The following is a 25,412-nucleotide window of genomic DNA, read 5'->3' as shown; positions in this document are numbered from 1 at the left end:
ATTGGGTTTCAGTCATACGGTGTTCCAACACCCTTCCACCCTTCCCTTCACCAGTGTACATTTCTGACCACCAATGTTCCCAACTTCCCTCCTTCCACCCCTCCCCCCACCCTCCAGTCTGCCTCTATATCAGAGAAGTGTCTTTTCTCTCTCTCTCTCTCTCTCTCTCTCTCTCTCTCTCTCTCTCTCTCTCTCTCTCTCACACACACACACACACACACACACACACACTCTCTCTCTCTCTCTCTCTCCTTTTGGTCATTATGGTATGTGGTACAGGACTATAAGGTTATCACGTATATTCCTTTACCTACTTCCAGCACTGAGTTCTTGTCCAGAGTGAACATTTCCAACAGTCATTGTCCTACTCAATACTAATTGCCTCTAGTTTTCTTCTCTAGTTATCTTGGGATCCTATAGTTTTGCTCCAAAAAGGGCCCTGGCTACAGTTAATTTTCAGATTGCCTTTTGTGCTTTATGATCCTTACTAAAGATGGCAACTCTATTGAATAAATCAGGTTTTTAAGGTAAGGGATATGGTAGAGCACTTACCTGCATGTGGAGGTCTTGGGATTGATTCTTTAGCCAGGACTAGCCCCCAGCACAGTCATGCATGACCCAAAAGTAAAAAGATGTGTGTGTGTGTGTGTGTGTGTGTGTGTGTGTGTGTGTGTGTGTTGGGGAAAGGAGGGGTGTTTGTCCGCACACTCAGCTTGGAGCTACTCCTGATCTGGGCTCAGGGGTCACTCCTGGTGGTGAGAGTGGGGGACCATGTGCAGTGCCAGTGATGGGACAGGGGTCAGCCATATGTGAGGCAAGCGCCTCCCTGACTCCTATACTATCTCTCCAGCTTCAGATTCTTTTTGTCCTTGTTTTTGTTTCAGGGCCACAGCCAGCAGGGCTCAGGCCTACTCCTTGCTCTTCACTCAGGACTCATTCCTGGCAAGGGTCAGGAGACAATACAAGATGCTGGAGATTTAACCGGGCGTGGGCACATGCAGGCAAGTGCCCTGCCTACTGCACTATCTCTCCAGTTTCTCCCTGAACTCCAATTTCTTCTAAGTATAGATGAATTTAGAGAAGGCTTCAATGAAGTGAGATCTGGGCTGGATATAAAAGGTGTCCGGGGGCGGGGGGAGGGGGGGCTGGAGCGATTACACAGCGCATAGAGCGTTTGCCTTGCACACAGCTGACCCAGGTTCAATTCCCAGCTTCCCATATGGTCCCCCGAGCATCTCCAGGAGTAATTCCTAAGGGCATGAGCCAGAAGTAACCCCTGTGCAATGCAGAGTGTGACCAAAAAGAAAAAAAAAAAGTGGCAAGGGACTTAAAACAGACACTTAAAACAACCTTATATGAAAATGACAATCATAATTTTGTTAAGTGTCCCAGGGGGAGGCTGACTACTGTCTTCCTACGCCACTGCCCTCTGTCTCTCCATGGTCAGTATGTGGTGGTACCCATCCCCCACGAGTGGCCATGTCTGGCCCGAGGCAGGGCTGTCCTTGCAGGGGGGGAGGTGAAAGTAGTAGGCCAGCTGGGGGGCCAGGAGGGCAGGTTGCTCAGCTCTTGGGACCACCTGTGCTCACCCTTCCTCCAGTGGAGCCAAAGGGAAGGCTGGCTGCTGGGTGTCTGGACTGGGGACAGAGCGGAGATCGGTGATGTCACCTCCCTGCGGCCAAAGACGGGGCTCTGCCCGCTGTGTGCCTGTGGCCACCCACCAGCAGTCATACCCTTGGCCTCCCGGATGGAGAGGTTGCAGGTAAAATAAAAGAAAAAGAAATGAAAACAGGAAAAAAAAATTTGTTAAGTGTGAATTTTTGCAGATGAAACCAGTTTTGGAGTCCATCATAATCAAAGCCACAACATATTTCCAACCAGGTTGTTGCTCTCCTCTTGTGGACCCCACCCAGGATTCTAGCTCTCGTCATTGAGATTTACAAAAGACCAGAGCATGGGCCAAGACTGGCTAAAAGGGCTTGATAGAGCACATGCCTGATATGCAGAGAAACGGATTTGACCCCTGACATCACACTCTCTCCCCAGCACTGTAGGGGTCGACTCCTGAGCTTCGCACTAGGCTACTAGTTGTGGTCCCAAAACCAACCAATCCACAAAATGTGTCCAAGGAGTTGTTCTGGCAATATTTTTTCTCTTAATACAAAAGAGACAGCACAGGGCACTGTGACTTGGCTGGCTTTGGCAAGTGAATTTTTCATTTATTTTTACTTTTATTCTATTTACTTCTAAGGCATGGGGGGGGCAAGCCACGCCTCACAGTGCTCAGGGGCTGGCTGTGCTCAGGGATCACTTGAGGAACCATATGCAGTGCCAGGGATCAAACCAGAGTTGGTGGCGTGAAGGCGCACTCTTTAACCGCTGCTCTCTCTCAAGCCCCCTGGGGACATTTTCTAAAGGACTTTGGCAGTCAAGGAGAGACACCTAAGCAATTTGGGTTGGGGAAATACAAGAAGTTGGCTGTGCAGACACAGTGTTGGGTTTGTGGTTGGGGGTGTATTACTTTTTAGGGGGCACACATGGCTCTTCACTCAAAAGTCACTTCTGGCGTTGCTCAGGGGAATATACGGGGTGCTGGGGATCCAGACCGGTTTGGCCATATGGCATCTCTCTGGCCCCAGCAGATGCAGTGCTTTCTCTCATATCTTCGTAGCATAGTTCCAGCTCAGGATGTGATTTTTGGTATTAAAGTGAGGGTAGGGGGCTGGAGCGATAGCACAGCAGGTAGGACATTTGCCTTGCACGCAGCCGACTCAGGTTCGATTCCCAGCATCCCATATGGCCCCCTGAGCACCGCCAGGAGTAATTCCTGAGTGCAGAGCCAGGAGTAACCCCTGTGCATCACCGGGTATGACCCAAAAAGAAAAAAAAATAAAATAAAGTGAGAGTAAAAGTCAGTGGAGGGTCAGCGCTGAAGTCCAGCTTGACCAGAGCTGAACTGGTTTAATCCAGGTATCTCCAGCAGAACTTTTCTTTCTGATAAATACCCCATTTCGGCTTTTTTTTTGGCCACACCCAGTGATGCTCAGGGCTAACTCCAGGCTCTACGCTCAGGAATCATTCCTGGTGTGCTTGGGCTACTGAGAATCGAATCTGGGTCTGTTGCTTCCAAGCAAACGCCTACCCACTGCCCTCAGAATATTGTATGTGCCACTCACTCCCTTCCCTGAACTGGCTGCACGTTTCCTGCTCACCCACCTCCAGGAATTAACTTATCTTTTTTTTTTTTGGGGTAACACCCGGTGATGCACAGGGGTTCACTCAGGAATTACTCCTGGCATTGTTCAGGGGACCATATGGGATGCTGGGGGTCGAACCCGGGTTGGCTGCGTGCAAGGCAAACGCCCTACCTGCTGTACTATTGCTCTAGCCCCAGGAATTAACTTATCAACAGAAACAAGAAACTTCAGCTCACGCAGCCCTGAGACCCACTAAGACTTCAAGACTGTGCATAGGGAGTTTCTCTTTCTGGAGGCCTCCTGGTCTGAATCTAACTGGAACACTCTTTAATAACTTAGTTCTCATGTAAACTACCTGGCTCTCCGGTCAATTCTTTTACCACCACAGCCCAGGGGGTCGAGCTTCCTTCTCTTCACAGGAAACAGAGGACTTCACAGGAAATATACAGGTAGAGCCCGATATACAAATATACAACTGATGCTCTCGGTTCCCACTAAAGCACCCAGTGAACGCCATTCCCTGTCTGTGTGGTGGATGGTAGGTTTTGAAACAGAGAAACAATTTTGAAGGGTTTCTTCTCAGCTGTCCTCTCAGGTCTCACTGGCAACTGCATGAGCAAGACAGAGTATCTCCGAAGAGCTTCCTGGTTTCCCCTTCCTGTGCACAACTGTTTCTAGGAGGCCCTGGGCCAGGCTGTGTTCTCCAGCCTGCTAGCTTCGGTTCTCCCTGACTTTGCATGTCCCAATCGAACCCCCATTTTTCCCAGCTGTCCACGTGGTGCGTGGCAGGGAAATGAAGCATTGGGTTCCGCCGTTGCTATCTCAGCTTCTGTGGACTGTGTGGCCTCCTGTCAAATATTACTTTGGAAAACCCTAACTGATACATTTGGAACTCTGACATATTGGTTTAAAATGTTTCCTGAGAGAGCCACAGAGATGCAGGGCTTAGTTATGCATTTGTTGTGCTGGGAGGCTCTACCCAGCCTATCTTAATAATGCCACCTTCCAGCCGGTAGGGTGCTTGCCTTGCATGTGGCGAGCCCGGGTTTGATGCCCAGCATCCCATATGGTCCCCTGATTCCCACCAGGACTAATTCCTGAGTGAAGAGCCAGGAATAATCCCTGAGGGTTGATGGGTGTATGTCCCACCGCCCCCCCCCGCCCCCGTTAAAAAAAAGTCCCTTTTTGAGGTCTTTTATTTTTCTTCTGAAGATTGATGTTGACTGTTTATTTACTTATTAGTTGGGGGCCATACCTGGCAGTGTTCAGGGCTTACTTCTGGCTCTGCACTCAGAACTTACTCCTGGGGGCTGGAGCGATAGCATAGCGGGTAGGGCGTTTGCCTTGCACGCGGCCGACCCGGGTTCGAATCCCAGCATCCCATATGGTCCCCTGAGCACCGCCAGGAGTAATTCCTGAGTGCAAAGCCAGGAGTAACCCCTGTGCATCGCTGGGTGTGACCCAAAAAGCAAAAAAAAAACAAAAAAAACAGAACTTACTCCTGGCAGGCGGTTGGCGGGTTGGTGGGTTTGGACCCAGGTTGGTGGAATGCAAGGCAAACAATTCTACCCGCTGTGCTCTCAGGCCCCTGATGTGGTGACTGTTAACCATCTAACACACGGTTTCTTACTCTCAAGAAGATAAAACCTTGAATGGAGGAAATGACTCAGAGCTCTGGATTCTGCAGTGCTTTTTCCCCCAGAGCACCGCAGGGAGGACTCCTGATGCAGCAGATTGGCCCCTGGGCACCACCAGGTGTGATCCCAGCACTCCCCTACACACACACACACACACACACACACACACACGTGAACATTTGACAACGGGGTGACTATTCTTACATGCTGGTGTATGAAGAGCAACTGAGGCTGGAGTGCGGGCGCACGGACCTGTGGTCACAGGCTTCTGCACACGAGGGAGCGTCCGGCGGGAGGAAGGACGGGACCTCATCCCGGGCCCCGTCTTCAGCCCTGACCCCCGGCTCGCCAGGTCCGTGACCCCGAACCCCTGGGACTCGGGCACCCTCTGCCTGGAAGCGACAGAGGGAGGTCGAGGGCGGGGGCGTGCCGCGGGCTTCCGTCGGGGGAGGGGCGGAGGCGGCCCCGGGCTCCCGGCCGTGCCCTTTGCTCCCCGCTGCAGCCCGCGCCCGAGGCCCCGGGGCGTGGACGTGGGAGTAGCCGGAGCTGGGGAAGGCGCGCGGGCCGGCCCGGGGGGCCCCTCGGCTCCTGGCCGGGAGCCAGGGGCGGGAGCTGGGCGAGGGGAGGGCCCTCGGGAGGGTCAGCCCAGGAGAGCTCGGGGGGAGGCCGGTGGCGGGGAGCGCAGGTAGGACGGAGCGGGTGCGGGCGGGCCGGGGGTGCAGGCCGGGCGCGGGCCGGGGGTCCCCGCAGCCGCGTCCCCGCCAACTCCAGCCGCCGCGACCACTTTCAGTTTCATTTCCACGGACCCTCCCGCCTGGGCCGCAGCCGCCGCCGCGATGCCCAGCAAGTTCAGCTGCCGGCAGCTCCGGAAGACGGGCCAGAGGTTCGAGAGTTTCCTGCTGGAGCGCGAGCTGGACGCCGAGACGGATCGTGAGCGGCTGCGGAGCGTGTACAACCGCGACTTCAAGCGCAGGTACGGGCCGCGGGCCCAGCTCGGGGATCCCCTCGGGCGCAAACCCCGCGGCCGCCTCGCGCGGGGCGGGCCGGGCCGGGGGGTGGGGGGCAGCGGGATCGCTCCCCGGGCCGCGGCGGGGCGTGGGGGAGGGCGCGGGGAGCAGCCGCCGCGTCCCGGGGGTCGGCCACTCCGGAGAGCCAGCGTGGGGACGGGATGTCAGGGCGCAGTGGGAAGCAGAGGGACACGACAACGCACGCACCCGCTCTCCATCAGCACCTGTGGCTTCTCCATGGAGACCCGGAGCCACGTCCAGCCCCCCGGAGGCCCCCTCGCTGCGGCTGGGAGCTGTTTGCTTTCGCTCGCCTGCTAGCATCCGAGAGAATCAAAGCACTTCTCTCTGCAGACAGACGAGCAGAGCTTCTGAAACCGCTCTAGCAACAGGCTGCAGCCTTGAGCCGAAAACCGAGAAACAAATTAGCAGCGATGAATGGAGAGACTCAGAGCCATGAATAAGGGGCGGGGGGGGGGGGGGCGGAATTTAGACTCCCTCACCGACCGCCTGGAAATGACCCACCCAGAGGCCAGCCTGGCCGCTCCGGGAGCCAGGGCTCGACCCTCTTAATATTCCAAATGTGGTTGGGGTTTTTTTGGAGAGGAGGGGAGAGGGTGTGGGGGGTGCTCTGCTGGACTGTAGGAGGGGCGAGAGGGGCCGGGAGAGTAGCAACTCCATATCAACCAGATCCTATCTGGAACATCGCTGTCGAGAATGAGTCACATTTTAAGAGGGACATTAATAGACTTGCACAATATCGAAGAGGGGCACGGTGACCGTAGGTTGCCCCAGCTGCCGGGCACAAGGGGAACTACTGAAATTGAAAAAAAAAAAAAATACACAGTCCTAGGGGAGCAATAGGGGTTCTCTGTTCAGTGTACTGAAATGCTTGGTGGAATGAAACGAAGGGGAAAATAGAGACAATAAAAAAAAATGCTGGCCACAGGAAAACATCTTTCCCGTGGGGGGCTTCAGAACATTTCACTTTGTTGTATTTATATGTTGGTCCAAAAAATATCCAGCCTGCTGGTGTGCACAGGACACCCACTTCTGGGGCTCCATTAGAGAAACGATTATTCTGTGCATTGAGGGAAATAGTGAAGGAGGAGATTCGCATTTAAGAATCCTGGGGACTGTTTATCCGAGGGTGCTGCAGCTGCGGGAGATGATACTCTAATACAGCAGAGCTGGGGATTATTAGGCAGTGAAGCTGCATGGAGGGTCAGCAGGAGGTTACAAATAGGGGACACTAAGCATTGGGAATTTTTTTTTTTGGGGGGTGCATACCCAGCGATGTTCAGAGGTTACTCCTGGCTCTGTGCTTAGGAATTACTCCTGGTGGTGCTCAGGGGACCATATGGGATGCTGGATCAAATCCGGGTCGGCTGTATGCTAGGCAAATGGCCTACCCACTATACCATCTTGCCGGCCCCAGCATTGGGAATTCTTGCAAAAGGCAAGTCAAGAATTTGTTGCAGCAAAGGTAAGGGATGATGAGGAATTCGATCACTTAGCAACGGTGAGCAGATCTGCCGGGCAACTGCCTCGGTTGGTTAGTGAATCATTTAGAATTGAGGAGAGGGTTGGCAGAGCCTGTTTGGGTCAAGGAGAGGCCATATTTGCCAGCTCAAAACTGAAGATAACAATTTCTTCAGCACTATTTTCCCATAGCCTGGGAAAGCCAAGACATGCCCATTTGCACACTGTACTTTATCTCAGTGGTGTTAAGGGATTTTCAAAAGTAATTTTTTTGCCATCTGCACTGGATTTTGATGCAAAGAAGCTATCACTCCCCTTCACTTCACTGAAAAAGGTGGCCTTGGCCTTGAAGGAAACGAGGGGAGTGGCAGAAGTGTAGACAAAACATGTACTGTAGTATTGCAGCTCTGGGATTGTGTTTAGAAAGCTTTAAAGCCTGGGGTCTCCTTTTAACTAGCTGTATTTTATTTGAACAACTCTAAATCTTCTATTTGGGACCAGAGAGGTAGTACAGGGATAAGGGCTCTTGCCTTGCCTGCAGCCAACCCATGCTTGATGTCTGAAACCATATATCTCTCCCTGAGCACAGAGCCAAGAGTTTCCTCTGAGCCCCATCCCTCCCAATCCCTTCCCCCCCTTTTTTTTTTTGGTTTTGTTTTGGGTCTACACCCATCTGTTCTCAGGGCTTACACCTGGCTCTGCACTTAGAGAACACTCTTCAAGGGGCTCGGAGGGACCCTATAGGGTGCTGGGTATCAAACCTGGGCCAGCCACATACATTAGGTTAACACCCTACTTGCTGTACCATCTCTTCAGTCCCAGCCTTCCATTTTTCTGCCCGAACTGTTAAGCATGTGAAATAATATCTTTCAGAGATGTGTGAGGCCAAAATGAACTCACAACCCCCTCCTCCCCCCCCCACAATCACAAACTGCATGGGCTTCTCAGGAGGGCATTTGCTTTAGTACACAATCCGTTATGGGGAGGAAGGGAAGGTTTCTTGGAGACCTTCCTAGCCTTGGGCAGGTGAGTCATTCTTTTATCCAACAAACATTGGCCTAGTGCCTTCTATAAGCAAGCAACCCTAGTTAGTGTAGATACGCAGAAGGAACCCAGCTCAGAAGGAGGTGGCAATTAAACTAATAATTATCGTTGCAATGAAGGCCTGTAAGAAAAAGTCCAGGGTGTGGTGAGAGTATAAATTCGAGAACAAATGAATTTTGAAGAGGTTTCTGGGAGAAAGTGATGTTTCAACAGAATCTCTCTCCTTTGTTTTTTTTTGGGGGGGGAGGGGAGTGTCATACGTGGCAATGCTCAGGGCTTACTCTGGCCCTGTGCTCAGGGATCACTCCTCAAGGGTTTTGGGGGACCCTATGGGGTGTTGGTGATCAAATCTGGGTTGGCCGTGTGCAAGCCTTCCTCTCTACCATATCTCTGGCCTCTTAAACAGAATCTTGAAGAATAAGTAGGAGTTAGCAGATTTAAGGGACAAGGAAAGAACATTTCAGAAGTGGGGGGGTGGCACTGTCAAGGGCTAGGGTGAACTCAGGACAGCAGTTGGCTGGAGGCTCGAAGGGAGAAGGCGGGATCCGTGGTACCCTGCAGGCAGGAGAGGGGAGGGTTTCATTCTCTCTTTTGTTGTGTTTTTAATCATTGCAAAAATTGGAAAGCACCAAAAGTTTCAAGGTAGAAGACTGGCAGAAACGGGGGGTTTGAGAAAGATGTTTCTGGCTTTGGGCCAGGAGAGTAGCTTGGGCGTCGACCTTTAGCTCTGGTGAACAGTACATTTTCCTTCCCAGCCTGCTCTCACAGAAACCTGCATTAATCAACAGTGTGTGTCATCAAAACCATATTTAGCCTTCATCCCTGCCCCTGCTGATATTATTTTGCTTCAGTTTGATAAAATTCCTGTTCTTGCCCCACTAATGAGAGTTGCGACCCACAGTTGGCAAAAGGCAGAACTAGATGTCCCTTTAAAATCGCTTCCCAATCTGATGTGTTCTGAAACACCATTCCTCCAGTGATTAGTCTTCCTGAGTCATGTTAGTTCCCCCAACAACAAATAATGGACCAAGGGCAGGCCATTGTAGACCCAGGATGTCCACAGCAGGGTTGCTGACTGCAGGGGGGCTCTAAGGGGGTATCTGAGGTACAGAGACGTACAGATCAGCTAGAAGCCCCGAGGAGGTGAGGGCCCTTGCCTCAGTTTTTCCTTCTTTAAAATGGAGATGAGGGGCTGGAGTGATAGCACAGCGGGTAGGGCGTTTGCCTTGCACGCGGCCGACCCGGGTTCAAATCCCAGCATCCCATATGGTCCCTTGAACACCACCAGGAGTAATTCCTGAGTGCAGAGCCAGGAGTAACCCCTGTGCATCGCCAGGTGTGACCCAAAAACAAAAAACAAAAAACGAAAAAAAAAATGGGGATGAGAGTCAGAGTGATTGTACAGTGGGTAGGTCGCTTCCTTTGCATGTGGCCTACCTGGGTTTGATCGTTGGCATCCCATATGATCCCCCAAACCAGGAGTTATTCCTGAGTTCAGAGCCAGGAGTAATCCCTGAGCCCCACTGGGTGCAAAAACAAAAATGTTTTTTTTTTAAAATAAAGGGGTTGGGGGGCTGGAGCGATAGCACAGCGGGTAGGGCATTTGCCTTGCACGCGGCTGACCCGGGTTCGATTCCCAGCATCCCATATGGTCCCCTGAGCACCACCAGGGGTAATTTCTGAGTGCAGAGCCAGGAGTGACCCCTGTGCATCGCCAGGTGTGACCCAAAAAAAGCAAAAAAAAAAAAAAAAAAGGAGGGGGGTTGGGCTGGAGCGATAGCACAGTGGGTAGGGTGTTTGCCTTGCACGCAGCCAACCCAGGTTCAACCCCAACATCCCATATGGTCCCCTGAGCATCGCCAGGAGTAATTCCTGAGTGCAGAGCCAGGAGTAACCCCTGTACATTGCGGGGTGTGACCCAAAAGGAAAAATAAATAAATAAATAAATAGATAGATAGATAAATAAATAAATAAATAAATAAATGGGCCAGAGCAATAGTAGAGTGGGTAGGACGCTTACCTTGTGTGTGGCCAACCCAGGTTTGATCCCCAGCATCTCATATGATCCCCTAAGCCTGCCAGGAGTGATTCTTGAGTGCAGAGCCAGGAGTAATAAATAAATAAATTGGGATGATTATTTGCCTTCTGTTCAACTGGACTGGCTCAGTTCCCAAGTACCATCAGAATGATCCCTGAGCACAAAGCCAGGAATGAGCCCTGAGTACCACTGGCTATGACCCTGACATACCCCCCTCCTCAAATCCCAAAATAATAAAAGGTGAAGTCGTGGTACTGCACATATATGAGGACCTGCTTTCCATCCCCCAACACCACACACACAAAAATGTTGCTGTGACCTAAGTTGTGCCTGGAAGCGTGATTGTGGGCATTAATGAGAAATGCATATAGGGTTTCGGAATAGGTAAGCTTTGGTTTTGGGGGGACTGTTTTTGGAATATAATCCCTAGGCTGTGGGATCATAAATTGGGTGACATGGTAACTGGCTGTGTTTGATAACTCCTGCCAATTTAGGGAATGGAGCCAAGAGGAGGCATGATGCCAGCTGTAGGGGACTTATAAAATCGTTGTTATCAGGATGTTTACAGAAGAAAACTAAATGACAATTAAGAAGAGAAGATTTTATTGGGGCTGGAGCAGTAGCACAGCGGGTAGGGCGTTTGCCTTGCACAAGGTCGGCCCAGGTATAATTCCCAGCATCGAATATGGTCCCCCAAACACCGCCAGAAGTAATTCCTGAATATATAAGCCAAGAGTAACCCCTGTGCATCACTGGGTGTGACCCCCCAAAAAAAAAGAATACAAGATTTTATTTGATTAATTTATTTTTTGTTTGGGGGCCACACCCAGCGGCACTCAGTGCTCACTCTTGGCTCTGCACTCAGGGATCACTCCTTAGAGGAGACCCTGTGGGGGCTGGGTGCAAACCCAGCTCCAGCGAGTGCACAGCAAGTGCCCTACCTGCTGTATATCTCTTGGGACCCAAGAGCCCAAGATATTTGGCTATGTTATACCAGGCATGTGCTCCAGCCCTTGCGTCACTCCCTGGCCTCATTAACATGCCAATGCTGTGAGCCACCAGTGGTACACACCAATGTCAACAAGTTAATTTTTTTTTTTTAGAATTAAGTTTTTATTATCCATAAATATGGTCTTTAATTTTTTTTGGGGGGTCATACCCGGCAATGCACAAGGGTCACTCCTGGCTCATGTGCTCAGGAATTACCCTGGTGGTGCTCAGGGGACCATATGGGATGCTGAGAATCAAAGGCAAAGGCCCTTTCTGATGTGATATCACTCCAGCCCCGCCCACTTTTTATTGTTTTGGAGTCACACCCAGAAGTGCTCAGGCTTTGTGCTCAGGGGTCACTCTAGGTGGGATTCAGCGGACCATCTGTGATGGGAACTTGATGGAATTCAGGTGACTGTGGGCCAGGCTAGTGCACTTCCCATTGTCTCTGGGTCCCCCCCACTCATGCCAGTATTCTTTTGGACTTGAAATTCCTCCCTCTGTCAGCACCCTACTTCTCTCCCTCTCCTGCCCCACCTGTCATTCTGGCAGCCAGGTGGATGGAGGGGGTTATTCTTATGTGTGTGGCTTCAGGCTATTGAGTGTTGCTTGGTCCCCAGCTCAGTTCTGCTGGTTGCCCCCAGCAGTGCCTCGGGGACAATTTGTGTGTATGTAAGTGTGTGTGTGTGTGTGTGTGTGTGTGTGTGTGTGTGTGTGTGTATACTTGTGCATGAATTAGAATTGTTTTTAAAGAGATTTTTGTAGAGAAACATGAGAGATTTTTGTAGAGAAACCTCCACCCTTTTGAGCTACCTCTGGTTCTTTTTGGTTATTTATGAAAAGAATAGGATGATATTATACACATTTTTTTTTCTTACACTGTATTATTACTATTTAATTTTGAGGAGTTTGGTTCCCCATAGGACTTCCTCCCAACTTGGTGCTCAGGGATCACTCCTGGCAGCGTTCCAGGATCAAATCCTGGTCAGATGGCAGCAGCCATAGTACTTCCCCATCACCAGGGAAGCGCCTTGCCCACTGTCCTGTCTCTCTGCACCTATACACATTTTTTATATTCCACTTTCCTTAACAATATGTAATGGAAATAACTATTAATAATTTGTCACATATCACTCAGATACATTGAAGTTTCCCCCCAACACTTTGTTATGACAAATTCTAAATACAAAAGTTGAGATGATTGGGGCTGGAGAGATAGCACAGCAGGTGGGGCGTTTGCCTTGCTTGTGGTAGACCTAGGTTCAATTCCCAGCATCCCATAAGGTCCCCTGAGCACCACCTGAGTGCAGAGCCAGGAATTACCCCTGTGCATCTCCAGGTGTGATCCAAAAAGAAAAAAAAAAAGTTGAGATGATTATACAATGAATACCCAGATATATTCACCTTGATTTCTTAATTTCTTTCTTTTTTTTTTTTTCCTCCTTGTTGGATCACACTCAGCGATGCGCAGGAGTCACTCCGGCTCTGCACTCAGGAATTACCCCTGGCAGTGCTCAGGGAACCATATGGGATGCTTGGAATTGAATCCAGTTTGGCCACGTGCAAGGCAAACACCCTACGGGCTGTGCTATTGCTCCAACCCCAAATTTCTTAATTTACACTTTATACCTTTTTCTCATAGAAGTATCTATCCCTTTATCCATCTTAGTCTTGGGGGAAGTGTGTTTCAGGTTAATTATGGAAAGCATTGCAATTCTCTAATGACTTTAACATGGTTATTATTTCATCATTAATAAGTGTGTAAGTGCAAGGCTCCTTCGGTGGTGCTCAGGGGTAACTTCCTTTAGTTCTGGGGGATGGCTGTGCAGTGCTGGGGACTGAACCCAGGATTCCAGAATGTATGCACCCCAGCCCTTTGCACTATCTCTTGGCCCCCACCTCTTTATTTTTATTTTTTGGATTTGGGGTCCTTCCAACCGTGCTTGGGTGTGCATCCCGGCTCTGTGTTGAGGACTGTAGGGTTTGGTTTAAGGAACAGTTTGGGCTTGCACCACAACCGTTAGTGCTCAAGGCCCGTTCCTGGCTCTGCTCAGGAGTGCCCCCTGGAGGTGTTCAGAGAACCATATTCAGTGCCGGGAATTCAAAATAGGATTTAGGCAAGGGTCTTCCTCCTTGGTCCCTCATAGGGTTTTATTGTTTTTTTTTTTTTTTGGTTTTGGTTTTGGGTCACACCCAGCAATGCACAGGGGTTACTCCTGGCTCATGCACTCAGGAATTGCTCCTGGCAGTGCTCAGGGGACCATATGGGATGCTGGGATTCCTACTGGGTCTGCCCCATGCAAGGCAAATGCCCTACCCTCTGTGCTATTGGTCCAGCCCACCCACCCCCCAGAGTTTTGTTTCCAGTTTGTGCTACAGTGAATGGCTCTGGGGAAGCACCTTCACATTGTTGCTTTTTTCTCTCCCAGGTCCCCTGGGTCTCTCCAGGGGACCCACACATTCCCAGAAATGGGATTCCTGTGTTTAATCACCTCTGTTTGGGGGCTGAAGTGATAGTACCCAGGTTAGAGCACTTACCTTGTAAGCAGCCACCATAGTACCAGGTGGGATGCTGGGTATCTAACCCACATCCCACGTACTGTACTATCTCTCCAGCCCCTAAGTTGAGTGTTTTTTCTTTAATATTAATGCCGGTGGGCCCCCTGGTGAAATGGAGAGAAGAGAGACTGAAGCCTTGAGGATCTGCCACTTTCTCCCATGGCCTCTGCCACCTTGTCACCAGCCAGGAAGGCTAGGACTGGTAAGGTCTGCAACGAGCCCCCTGCTCAGCACGGGCCTGAGTCCCGCCAGCCCCACCAGGTAGTCGCCAGGTCATGCCTGACATTGAGTCGTTCTGCACGGCACGGGAGTTGATCCCCAGCACCCGACTTCTCTGGGAGCTGTGGACTCAGGCTGGAGCGAGGAGTTGCTCTTTGCAGGAAAGTAAAGTCAGTCCTAGGCCTCACCCAAGCCTTTCCACTCCTTGCCTTCTCACAGAAAAGAATTTTAGGAGGAGACCAGGCAGTGAAGTAAAAACAGATTTTTATTTGCAGGTTTTTGAGGAAGGGGGAGGAGGGAGAGGAAAGAGAAAGAGAGTAATGCACTCCAGAGAGAACGCGGGCTTCTCCTAGCAGAGAGCCCCAGAACACATCCCAGCATTAAAGTCTGAGGGTCTGAAAGTCCACATCTCAGGGGATATGCAGGCACCCCATGGGCTCAGGCCCAGCACATGGGCTCAGGCGGCACATGTACACACTTCCTTGGTTCGAGTTGGCTTTTGTAGTGTTTCTCCCAAGTTGTTCCACATAAGATTTCCTACCCAGATAAGCATCCATGGCTAGGGTGGTTGCCAAGGGGGTAGAGTTGGGAGTAGTTGATGGTCTTTGAAATTCCTTTACCAGCCTTTGTTCCTGCTGGAACTTCTCCCTAAGGAGGTGGAGTGGGTGGGGTGTACAGGCTTCTCTGGGTCTGCGCTGGCACCAGGTAAAGATTTTTTTTCTTTTTGGGTCACACCAAGTGACGCACAGGAGTTACTCCTGGCTCATGCACTCAAGAATTACTCCTGGCTGTGTTCAGGGGACCATATGGGATGCTGGGAATCGAACCCAAGAAATTGCCCTACCCGCTGTGCTATCACTCTAGCCCCAGGTAAAGGTCTTGTTAGACCTTAATTCCTGTGTCTACAAGGTGGGTCCTGACACCTTATTTTATTACTCCGAGGAATTCCATTTTTTTGGGGGGGTCACACCCAGCGATGCTCAGGGGTTACTCCTGGCTTTGCACTCAGGAATTACTCCTAGCGATGCTTGGGGGACCATATGGGATGCCAGGGGTTGAACCCGGGTCAGCCGCATGCAAGGCAAATGCCCTACCCGCTGTGCTATCTCTCCGGCCCGAGGAATTCCATTATTATGGTGGCCCTTCCCTAGCTACCTGCCTGTCTCAATACTGTGTTGATCATCTTATTCCATGAATATGTCACTGTCACTGTCACTGTCATCCCATTGCTCATTGATTTGCTCGAGCTGGCACCAGTAACATCTCCATTTTGAGACTTGTTACTGTTTTTGGCATAACAAATATGCCACAGGGAGCTTGCCAGGCTCTGCCGTGTGGGCGAGATACTCGGTAGCTTCCGGGCTCTCTGAGAAGGGCAGAGGAATCGAACCCAGGTCGGCCTTCTGCACAGCCCTACCCGCTGTGCTATCGCTCGAGCCCCCGTGAATATGTGCTAGTAAAAAATTTTCGTTTGGGAGCTGGAACAAAGTACAGCAGGTAGGTTGCTTGCCTTCTATGCACCATCCCCTCCGCACCCCATAGGAGCTCTGCCAGGAGTGATTCCTGAATACAGAGCCAGGAGTAAGCCCTGAGCACTGCTTGGGTGGCAGAAGAACAATTTAAAGGTTTTTTTTTTTTTTTTTGGCTTTTTGGGTCACACCCGGCGATGCACAGGGGTTACTTCTGGCTCATGCACTCAGGAATTAACTCCTGGTGGTGCTCAGGGGACCATATGGGATGCTGGGAATCGAACCCAGGTCGGCCGCATGCAAGGCAAACACACTACCTGCTGTGCTATTGCTCCAGCCCCAATTTAAAAATTTTTGCAGGAGGTTTTATTATTTATTTTAGAACTATCATTTTTGACTAGGGAGACTCTGTTGGAAAGTAATTGAAGAAAAGCTTAGGTACTCACAGGGGGAGTGATAGCACAGCACGTAGGGCATTTGCCTTACACATAGTCGACCAGGTTCGATTCCTCTCGGAGAGCCCTGCAAGCTACTGAGAGTATCCGCCCTCACGACAGAGCCTGGCAAGCTACCCGTGGCATATTCGATATGCCAAAAACAGTAACAAGTCTCACAATGGAGATGTTACTGGTGCCCGCTTGAGCAAATCGTTGAGCAACTGGACGACAATGCTACAGAATTTGCAAAATTCCAAAATTTGAGTTTTGCTTGCCTATATGCTCAGGTGGAAGTTATAAAAATAGGTGATTCCATATTAAAATTTTGACTTGGGGAAGGGAGACGAGTGATAGTACAGCAGGTAGGGCATTTGCCTTGCATACTGCCGACCTGGGTTTGATGTCGGTGGGCCCCACGGGTGACTTACGTGAAGCAGGGAGGAGAAAGACGGTCACTTTCTCTCCAACTGCCTCTAACACCCGGGACCCAGGGTAACTGGGTTATTGTCTCACTCGCGGAAAAGAATTTCAGGAGTAGACAAGCAGTGAAGTAAATAGATTTTATTCAGAGGTTTCTGAGGGAGGGAGGAAGGGATAAGTGAGAAAGTGATAGTAAGAAAAACGCGCTCAAGGGAGAACTCGGGCTTCTCCTAGGGTGGAGGAAGCTCTACACACATCCTAGCACTGGACACGAAAGCATGAAAGTACACATCTCAAGGGGGGAGATGCGGGCGACACATGTACTCGGCCACATGGCACAAGCAGCACATGGGCTCAGGCAGCATATGCACGCACTTCCTTTGTTCAAGGTGGCCTTTATAGGGTTTCTCCAACCTGCCCCCATGTGGGGGCTTCTTCCCAGGTAAAAGTCCGTTGCTAAGGAGGTTACCAGGGAGGTTGGGAGTGGTGATGGCCTTCTTTGGGGAACCCCCTGGGGAGGGGTCTATTGTCCTCAGGGTCTGCTGATGGTTTCTTCCGGGTCTTTTGTTTTCTTGAATCTGCACATCTTAAGAGTCCCCTTCCCAGAGACTGTTAAATCTCAATTTTCATTGCCAAGGGCCTTTCCCTATCTACCTGCCTACATCAGGTTCAACCCCCGCGGCATTCCATGTGGTCCCCTGAGCCTGACAGGAGTGATTCTTGAGCACAGCCAGGAGTAAGTCCTGAGCACCCCAAACCAAAAACTTTTAAAGTATGTATATTTTTGACTTGGGCTTCTCTTAAAAGCAGCAGATGGGGCTTCCTGGGTCTCCATCCCCGCTGCCAGCCTCGGTCTGGAGTAAGGAGCAGCCCTTGCAGGCACACTCTGCATTCCCTGTTTGGCAGCTCTGTTCTCCCAGCACTACACAGTCCCCACAGGCCACCAGCCTGGGTCACCAGTCTCAGGGAGTCCTCCTTACGACTCACCAGTGCCACTGTGCAGCTAGCAGAAATTCCCTCCAGGAGTCTCCTGCTGGGGTGTGTGTTTGTGTGTGTGTGTGTTTGGGGGTCCACACCGGCAGTGCAAACTGGGGTGTGCTCAGGGAGCCTCATGCAGGCACTGGGGATCAAACCAGGTTCAGCCAAATGCAAGGCAGGAACTTTACCCCTCTGTGCTATCTCTGGAGCCTGAGGTTATTTTGTGTTTGTGCCCTCATCCACAGAAGTTGGTGACTCAGTGGTCATGGACTTTGGTGAAAGTTCTCGTTGACCTCCTGGTTTCGGCCGTCCCCACCCACACCACCCACCTCTGGCTGGCTCTGGAGCCTGATTCTGATTCTGAAATTTACTCCTGAACTTTCTCCCTTCCAAGGGGAGTCCTTTTTCCTTCTTCATTGAGTCTGCCTGGCCTCTGGCCTCTGCTCTTTTTTTTTTTTTTTTTTAACTTATTTGCAGGAGAGAGAGGGCCGCACTTTGCAATGCTTAGGGCTTATTCCTGGCTCTGCTCTCAGGAGTCACTCCTAAAAGTGCTTGGGGAACCATATGGGATGCCGGGCATCAAACCCAGGTAGGCCGCAAGGAAGAAAGCACCCGCTGTACTGTTTTTCTTGCTTCAGCTTTTTTCTTTTTCTTTTTGCTTTTTGGGTCACACCCAGCGATGCTCAGGGGTTACTCCTGGCTCTGCACTCAGGGATTACTCCTGGTAGTGCTCAGGGGACCATATGGGATGCTGGGAATCAAACCCGGGTTGGCCACATGCAAGACAAATGTAAAACCTGTTGTACTATCACTCCAGCACCCCCATCCTTTTTTCTTTTTTTCAAATTAATTTTTATCCCCATGAATTGTAAAGTTATGCATATTTGGGATTCAGTGTTCTAGCACCAGTCCCTGTGTTCACTGGCCTCCCCTCAACCTGCTACAATAAACACTGTATTTTATTTTATTTTAATTTTTTGCTTTTTGGGTCACACCTGGCGATGCACAGGGGTTGCTCCTGGCTCTGCACTCAGGAATTACCCCTGGCCTTGCTCAGGGGACCATATGGGATGCTGGGATTTGAACCTGGGTCGGCCGCGTGCAAGGCAAACGCCCTACCTGCTGTGCTATCTCTCCAGCCCCTGTATTTTTTTTTAATTAAAAAAATTGTTTTTGTTTTTTGGGCCACACCTAGTAGTGTGCAGGGGTTACTCCTGGCTCTGTGCTCAGGGATCATTCCTGGTGGTGCTCGGGGACCATATAAGGTTCTGGAGATGGAGCAAGGCAAGCTTCCTACCCACTGTGCTGTTGCTCCAGCCCCTGTGACAGGCACTTTATTTATTTATTTATTTATTTATTTGCTTTTTGGGTCACACCCAGCAATGCACAGGGGTTACTCCTGGCTTTTCACTCAGGAATTACTCCTGGCAGTGCTTGGGGGACCATATGGGATGCCGGGGATCGAACCCAGGTTGGCCGAGTGCAAGGCAAACGCCCTACCCGCTGTGCTATCGCTCTGGCCCCAGTGACAGGCACTTTAATTATAAACTTTAGACCTTGTGGTTTACATTACTGTTACTCATAGGATTTCCTGCTTAACACTTGACCACCCTCCTCAAGAGTGACCCTTTTAGGGGCTGGAGCGATAGCACAGCGGGTAGTGCGTTTGCCTTGCACGTGCCGACCCGGTGTTGATTCCCAGCATCCCATATGGTCCCCTGAGCACCGCCAGGAGTAATTCCTGAGTGCAGAGCCAGGAGTAACCCCTGTGCATTGCCGGGTGTGATCCAAAAAGAAAAAAAAAAAATAGAGTGACCCTTTTCCCTGCCCTCCCCTCCCGCACTTGTCACTCCTCTTCTTGAGGTTCCCAAACACTGGGGTCTCCCCTGGCCTTTGTGCTGAGTGCTGGGCTTCTGAGTCAGGTGCCCCTGGGGACCTGGAGTGAGGCCTCAAAGCAAGACCGCATGGCCAGAACCCCCCTGTGGCCAGCCCCCGCCCTGCCCCGCTTGCCCTTTCCGGGGATGCGCCTCCCAAACCCCACTGCTTCTTTCTTCTGCACGGCAGCCTCCATTGCTCTCTTGACAATAAATTCTGCTTGCTTGACTTTTTTTTTTTTAATCAATTTTATTATTATTGATTTTTTGGGGATTTGGGGCCACACCCAGTAGTCCTCAGGGCTTACTCCTGGCTCTGTGCTTAGGGATCACTCCTAGCGGGGCATGGGGTCATATGGCTTGTCCGGGGTCAAACCCAGAACCGCTTGTGGAAGGCCAGCACTCTCTCAGCTACCTGCCCCTGAATTTTGTCTTAGTCATAGTTGTTTTCTTTTTTGTGTCTTGGGGGGCCATACTGGGTGGTGCTCAGGGCTTACTGGATCTTTGTTCAGGGACCCTTCCAGGTCTGGGGACTATTTGAGGGGCCAGGGATTGAACCTGGGTTAGTCACGTGTAGAGCATGTGCCTTCCTCACCTTGTTTCTCTCCCGCCCCGAGTCGTGACTGTTGGTGTTAAGGTTTCCGCGCACCGACTCCAGTGCCCCATTCCGGAGTGTCTGCTTCCCTCTGCCAGGAAAATCCCGGCCACCCCTCAGCTCTCCTCCCTCATCTCCCCACCATGGAAAACTCAGTTCTGTAGACCAGCTCACAGATTCTGGTGCTTTGGGGTGTTTGTTATTTCCTTACTACTTCCTCTTTGTCTCCCCCTCTGCCTTATCCAGGCCCTTAATCACCTTTTCTCCTTTTATTTTTTTCAAAAAGGGGTGGTGCTAGACCCTGTGATGCTCAGGGATCACTCCTGGTGGTACTCTGGGGGCGGGCCATATGGGATGCTGGGGATTGAACCCAGATTAACTATGTAGACAAATGCCCAATGCCCTACCTGCTGTACTCTCTCTCCAACCCCTCTTATCATCTTTTAATTAGTCTCTTGCACGTGTGTGAAAAACTAAAGCTCGCCGAAGGGCGAGTGCATTCTCGGGCTCTCCGGGCGGCTCTGTCTCACCGCCCGCTTTCGGTGCCCTGGAACCGCAGTGTGTGGACTGGATCGGGACGGCCGGTGGTCAAGGAAAGGCGAAGGAAGAACGAGGACCATGCTGGTTGCTGATTAGTTACTGTTTATTCAATCTTTAATCTTCCATCTCCCGCACTCCCAGCTCTGGCCTCTCTCTTGGATCTACCGCCACCTCCTTCTCTAGTCTCTCCTCTCGTGTATCTCTCTCCGAACCCCTTTTACTCATCATGGCACTTCCAAAGGGTGCAATACATTGACGTCACCAAAGGCACCAAAAGATGTTACAGTGTTAGGGCGCGGATCGAGATCTCCCTATAACGACAAAGAGACTCCAGAGACTGCAAACAGCAAGCAGGGTTTATTGTAAGACTGGCTAGCCAGGGTCCAGCCGCCTACACGGACACGCAGGTCCAGCAGGTTGGGCCAAAGACCCCGAGCTTCTTCAAAGGAGATCTTATATAGGCCTTCCCCGGCCGTTACAGCAGAGCCCGCGCATTTCATAGCCAATAGATTTGTAATATTGCAAACTTTCTTAACCAATCCATTTAAAAGGACATCACTCCTTAGCCTATGGTTTTAGAGATCAGTATTCGTGCCAATATTCAGAAATGTCCCGGTTCTGGGGGCAGTTCTGGGTCATGTGATATGGGTCTGGTTATCTGGTCTGACCACCACCCTTCTTGCGAACCCGGGGTGCCTGTATCTGAATTCCTTGCTCAGGGGCAGAAAATCAAGTTATTCTAGAATGCGGGCTCCTGTAAAAAGAGTCTTAAGAAAGCTAAATAGATTCCTGTGGTCTGTCCTGGGCCAGATCCTCACAACAGGAAGAACATTGAGGCAACATTATTCTCTTGTATCTGCAGGCCATTAATCTAGGCCCCCCAGAAAGAAGATACAAAACCAAAACCAGAGCCTTCCTTGGGCTGAAAGCACTCGGTTTACATCCCAAAGATTAGGCTAGGCCAGAGCCTGGAATCTACAATGTCAAGTCAGGTGTGGCTAGCACCTAAAATCTGCATGTCAAAGACCAGCCAGGCTTCTTGTGAGAAAAGGGAAACTGCCTCTGAAATTATCTCTAGAAGGCAGCTGAAAAGGGGAAAATATTCCAACACACGTGTCTTCTAACTGGTTTCCCTACCTACAGTCTTGCCTCCAGCAAAGCCATGCTCCAACCTGATGCTGGAGCCATCTGCAATGCCAATCTGATTTTGCCACTCCCCTGCTTAAACCTACCACACAGCTGAAGCTCTCAGCTCAGGCTAGCCTTTCATGCATGCTGAAAGTTACAACCCCTGCCACTTCTGCTCCTAGTAGTCACTACTATCACTAATACCAATACCAACAGTAGTAGCTAACACTCACTGTGTGTTTTCTGTGACCTGACTTACCTCTTTAAAGTAAATCAGAGCCAATTTGAAGTTTTGTGAGACATACCACTCGTTCACTCAGGATGAAGAGGAGATGCAGAGTTAGAGACAGGCACCAGGAAAATGCCTATAACAAGAAGCAGAACCGATCTTTTTGATTTGGGGGCTAGTGGTGGGCCACACCTGGCAGTGCTCAGTATTCCTGGCTCTGTGCTCGGGGTTATCCCTTGTACTATACCCAGTCCTGGGGCTAGGCAAATGCCTGAATCTCTCATGCCCTAGACACGATCTTCCTATCCTCTAGTTTTAGCCTTTATTGGGATTACCATGGTTACAGAACCATGGAACAAGGAATCATTTTTGTTTCCTACAAAATATCGAGAATGGTCAGTTGTCCAGATAGTAATCTGTCCGTGAAGTTACTTGCGGGGTTTTGGCTTCAGCGTGAAGTCCAGGCTTTGTGGCCTGCCATGCTGAACTGTGCTGGACCTGGTCCCTGGCTGCCTCTGCTACCTCCTGCCACTCCTTCCCTTGCCCACCTCACTGGGGCATGCCTGGACTGTGTGTGATACTAATCCTAGCGCCCCTCACTAGAGCTCTGTGTGCCATGCCCTGGCTGTGAGGCTCCTGCCCTGCCCTCTTGGTGAGATCCTGCAGGCACCTACCAGGTAAGTCTCACACCCCCCACTTTAGAGAGGAGGAGAGGGGAATACCACACACAAGGTGCCCAGCTAGTGTCACAGTGGGGGGCAGTCCACCCCACGCCCCTTGTACATGTTTCCCGTCACACACACACACACACACACACACACACACACACACACACACACGAGACAGACACCTTGGCATATGCTTGATGCTTATTATTTTTTGTTTTTTAGTTTGGCGCCACAGCTGGCAGTGCTCAGGGGTTACTCCTGGATCTGTACTCAGGAGTCCCTCCTGCTGGGGGTCGGGAGATGCTGGGGATTGAGCCCAGGTCGGCAGTGTGCAAGGCAAGTGCCCTCCCCACTGTGCTATCTCTGGCGCCTGTGTTTGGTGCGTACAGTGGATTATTATACACACACACAGTCCTTGGTGCTTTTTCTTACATCTGGTGAGGTCCATTCATGCTTCATGCTCAGTTGTTTTGTTTGTGGTTTTTTTTTTTGGGAAGTGGGGTAAGGCCTCACCTGATGTGTCGGGGGTTACTCTCAGATCTGTGCTCAGAGATTCTCCCCTCCCGCCCCACCCCAGTACTGAGTGGATCACCTGCGGTCCCTGAAATGGAGTTGCATAACCACACATGTGCAAGGCAGGGCCCCAGTCTCTGTCCTCTCTCTCTGGACTCTTTCTTTTTTGTTTTGGTTTTGTTTTGGGGTCACACTTGGTGGCAGGGCTCAGGGCTTACTCCTGGTGCAGTGTTCAGGAATCACTCCTAGAGGTGCTCAGGGGGCTTTATCGGGTGCTGAGGATCGAACCTGTGTTGTCTGCATGCCAGGCAAGCACCTTACCTGCTGTGCTATGGCTGCAGCCCTTCTGTCCTCGATGAGTCTGATCCTGATCATCCTGGGGAGGCATGATGGACACAGCCCCTGCTCACACTCTCAGTGCCCACCCAGCCATTTGGACTGCCCTGGAAACATCCTTTGCAGGAGTCTGTGCAGACTGTGCCCACTGGGGCAGGCTGGGGTCTCTTGCATATTTGAAGTCCCATGTCCAGTGCAGGGTCTGGCACATAATGGGGTGTGTGTGTGTCTGTGTGTGTCTCTGTGTGTCTCTGTGTGTCTGTGTGTGTTGAGTTTACTACGCTGAATTCGGGGCACTGATCTGATCCTTGGGGTAAGCGTTCTTCTGACCATTTCCCCTGTCTTCATCTTCTCCAGGCACAGAGCCAAGCTATTCGCTCTCTGGAGGAGGATCTTTTCCCTTCCTGCTGGTTCCATCTGCACCCTTGAGTCCTGGGGGGGTCATTGCTGTCCAAACAGCCACCTTGTCCACATATCCTGGACATCTGTATTTCTCTGATCCCCTCTCATTGTCAGGCTGGACCTTAGATCAGCCCTCTCAAGCAACCCACCATACCCCTGCCTTTGCCCAGAGTTCTATTAGATGGGTTGTTTGTATCTTTTTGTCTCAAATAGTGTTTCTCTAAAGGTAAATTCTTCTTTTCTTTCTAGTCCCTTAGTTTGTTGCTGGTGGTTTGGGGGGCCATACCTGGTGGTGCCCAGGGCTTACTCCTGGTGGTGCTCTGCATAGCATTTGGGGTGCCGGGGATTGACTACGGGTCGGCTGCATGTAAGGCTGCACCCTCCTCACTGTATTATGGCTCCAGCCTCCTCTCTCCCTGTACCCACATCAGTAGTGCCTGTCCTGGCCCTCAGCCTCCCGTTGGGAACATCTGTATTTTGTGTGGGTTCTCTTGCCTTTCCTTCCAACCTGAAGAAGCCCTGCCGTCCTGACTTCCTAGTGTCTCTGCTTTGGCAGCTGTGAGACCCGCTCTCCCGGCTTCTCCTCTATGCTGTACGGGATGAAGATCGCAAACCTGGCCTATGTCACCAAGACGCAAGTGCGGTTCTTCAGGCTGGAGCGCTGTGCCCAGGATTCCACCGAGCTTGCCCAGGAGCCACAGAGACAGGGTGCAGAGCTCAGCCAGCAGAAAAATTCGCTGTTAGCCAAGATCTTTCATGACAGGTGGGCACAGGGCTTGGGGACAGGGCTTGCGGGTGGCTGGCTGAGAGAAGGGTGCTTGACTGGGGCCGGAGTGATAGTACAGCAGGAAGACCTGGCACTCTTGGACCTGCACCAGCCTGGCTTCGGTCCTGGGCACCCTGCATGGTGCTCTGAGCACAGAGCCAGAGGAAACTTCCTCTGAATACTTCCAGGTGTGGCTCTAAACAAACAAAAAAAATCAAGAGCGTGTGGCTTCAGGGGTATAGCCCCTCTCTGGGAGTGGGGGATGAGGGCAAATAGGGTGTTCTGATTCCACTGGCATTGTGCCAGCCTAAAATTCTCCAAACCCTGCTCCTTGGTGCCCACCCTTACTAGGGTTCAGTACCTTTTGGGGGCACGGGGGTCAGGGACCATGCCCGTAGTGCTCTGGAGCACTCCCAGCAGTGCACAGGGACTGTCTTTGGTTCCAGGGATTGAACTGTGAGGGGCCGCGTGCAGGGCCAGAGCCTCAACCCTGTTCTGTCTACCCGCCAGGGCGCAGTACCTTCATGGCAAACATGGGGTGGATATAGAAGTCCAGGGGCCCCACGAAGCCGTTGACGGGCAGCTCCTTATCCGGCTGCACGTGGACTGCGAGGAGGTGCTGACTCTGCGGCTGCGCAACGGAGGGAGCCAGCCTGTCACCCTGACCCACCTCTTCCCACTCTGCTGGACCCCACAATTCACCTTCTTCTATGCTGATGAGGAACTTCCCTGCCCACTGGGCCCTGGTGAGGGGATTTCCAAAGGAAAGCGCCTCTGCATTTGGGGAGGGCCTGCCCTGAACGAGCTCTCCTGCCAGCTTGCCGGGACCTTTTGTCCGCTCCTGCCTTGGGAGGAGGGATCTGACGGGAGGACTCATGAGCATTCCT

General features: G+C 51.3%; 1 protein-coding gene across 3 annotated transcripts in view; it reads left to right on the top strand.

Moving 5' to 3' along the window:
• Positions 1-5,365: 5,365 nt before the first annotated feature.
• The window catches only part of MOV10 (Mov10 RISC complex RNA helicase), a 30,513-nt gene continuing 10,466 nt past the window's right edge, over positions 5,366-25,412 (top strand). For 2 of the 3 annotated variants that reach the window (XM_004616264.2, XM_055140488.1), the window contains exons 1-4: positions 5,366-5,519; positions 5,625-5,807; positions 24,316-24,522; positions 25,036-25,271. In XM_004616264.2, coding sequence (XP_004616321.2) covers positions 5,671-5,807; positions 24,316-24,522; positions 25,036-25,271 — 580 coding nt within the window. In that variant the 5' untranslated portion in view covers positions 5,366-5,519; positions 5,625-5,670. The remainder of the gene's footprint in view (positions 5,520-5,624; positions 5,808-24,315; positions 24,523-25,035; positions 25,272-25,412) is intronic. The other variant, XM_055140487.1, reaches the window with a different exon arrangement.

This window comes from Sorex araneus, chromosome 5, assembly GCF_027595985.1.
Source record: "Sorex araneus isolate mSorAra2 chromosome 5, mSorAra2.pri, whole genome shotgun sequence".
Classification (NCBI taxonomy): domain Eukaryota; kingdom Metazoa; phylum Chordata; class Mammalia; order Eulipotyphla; family Soricidae; genus Sorex; species Sorex araneus.
This window is presented reverse-complemented; position numbering and strand designations above follow the sequence as displayed.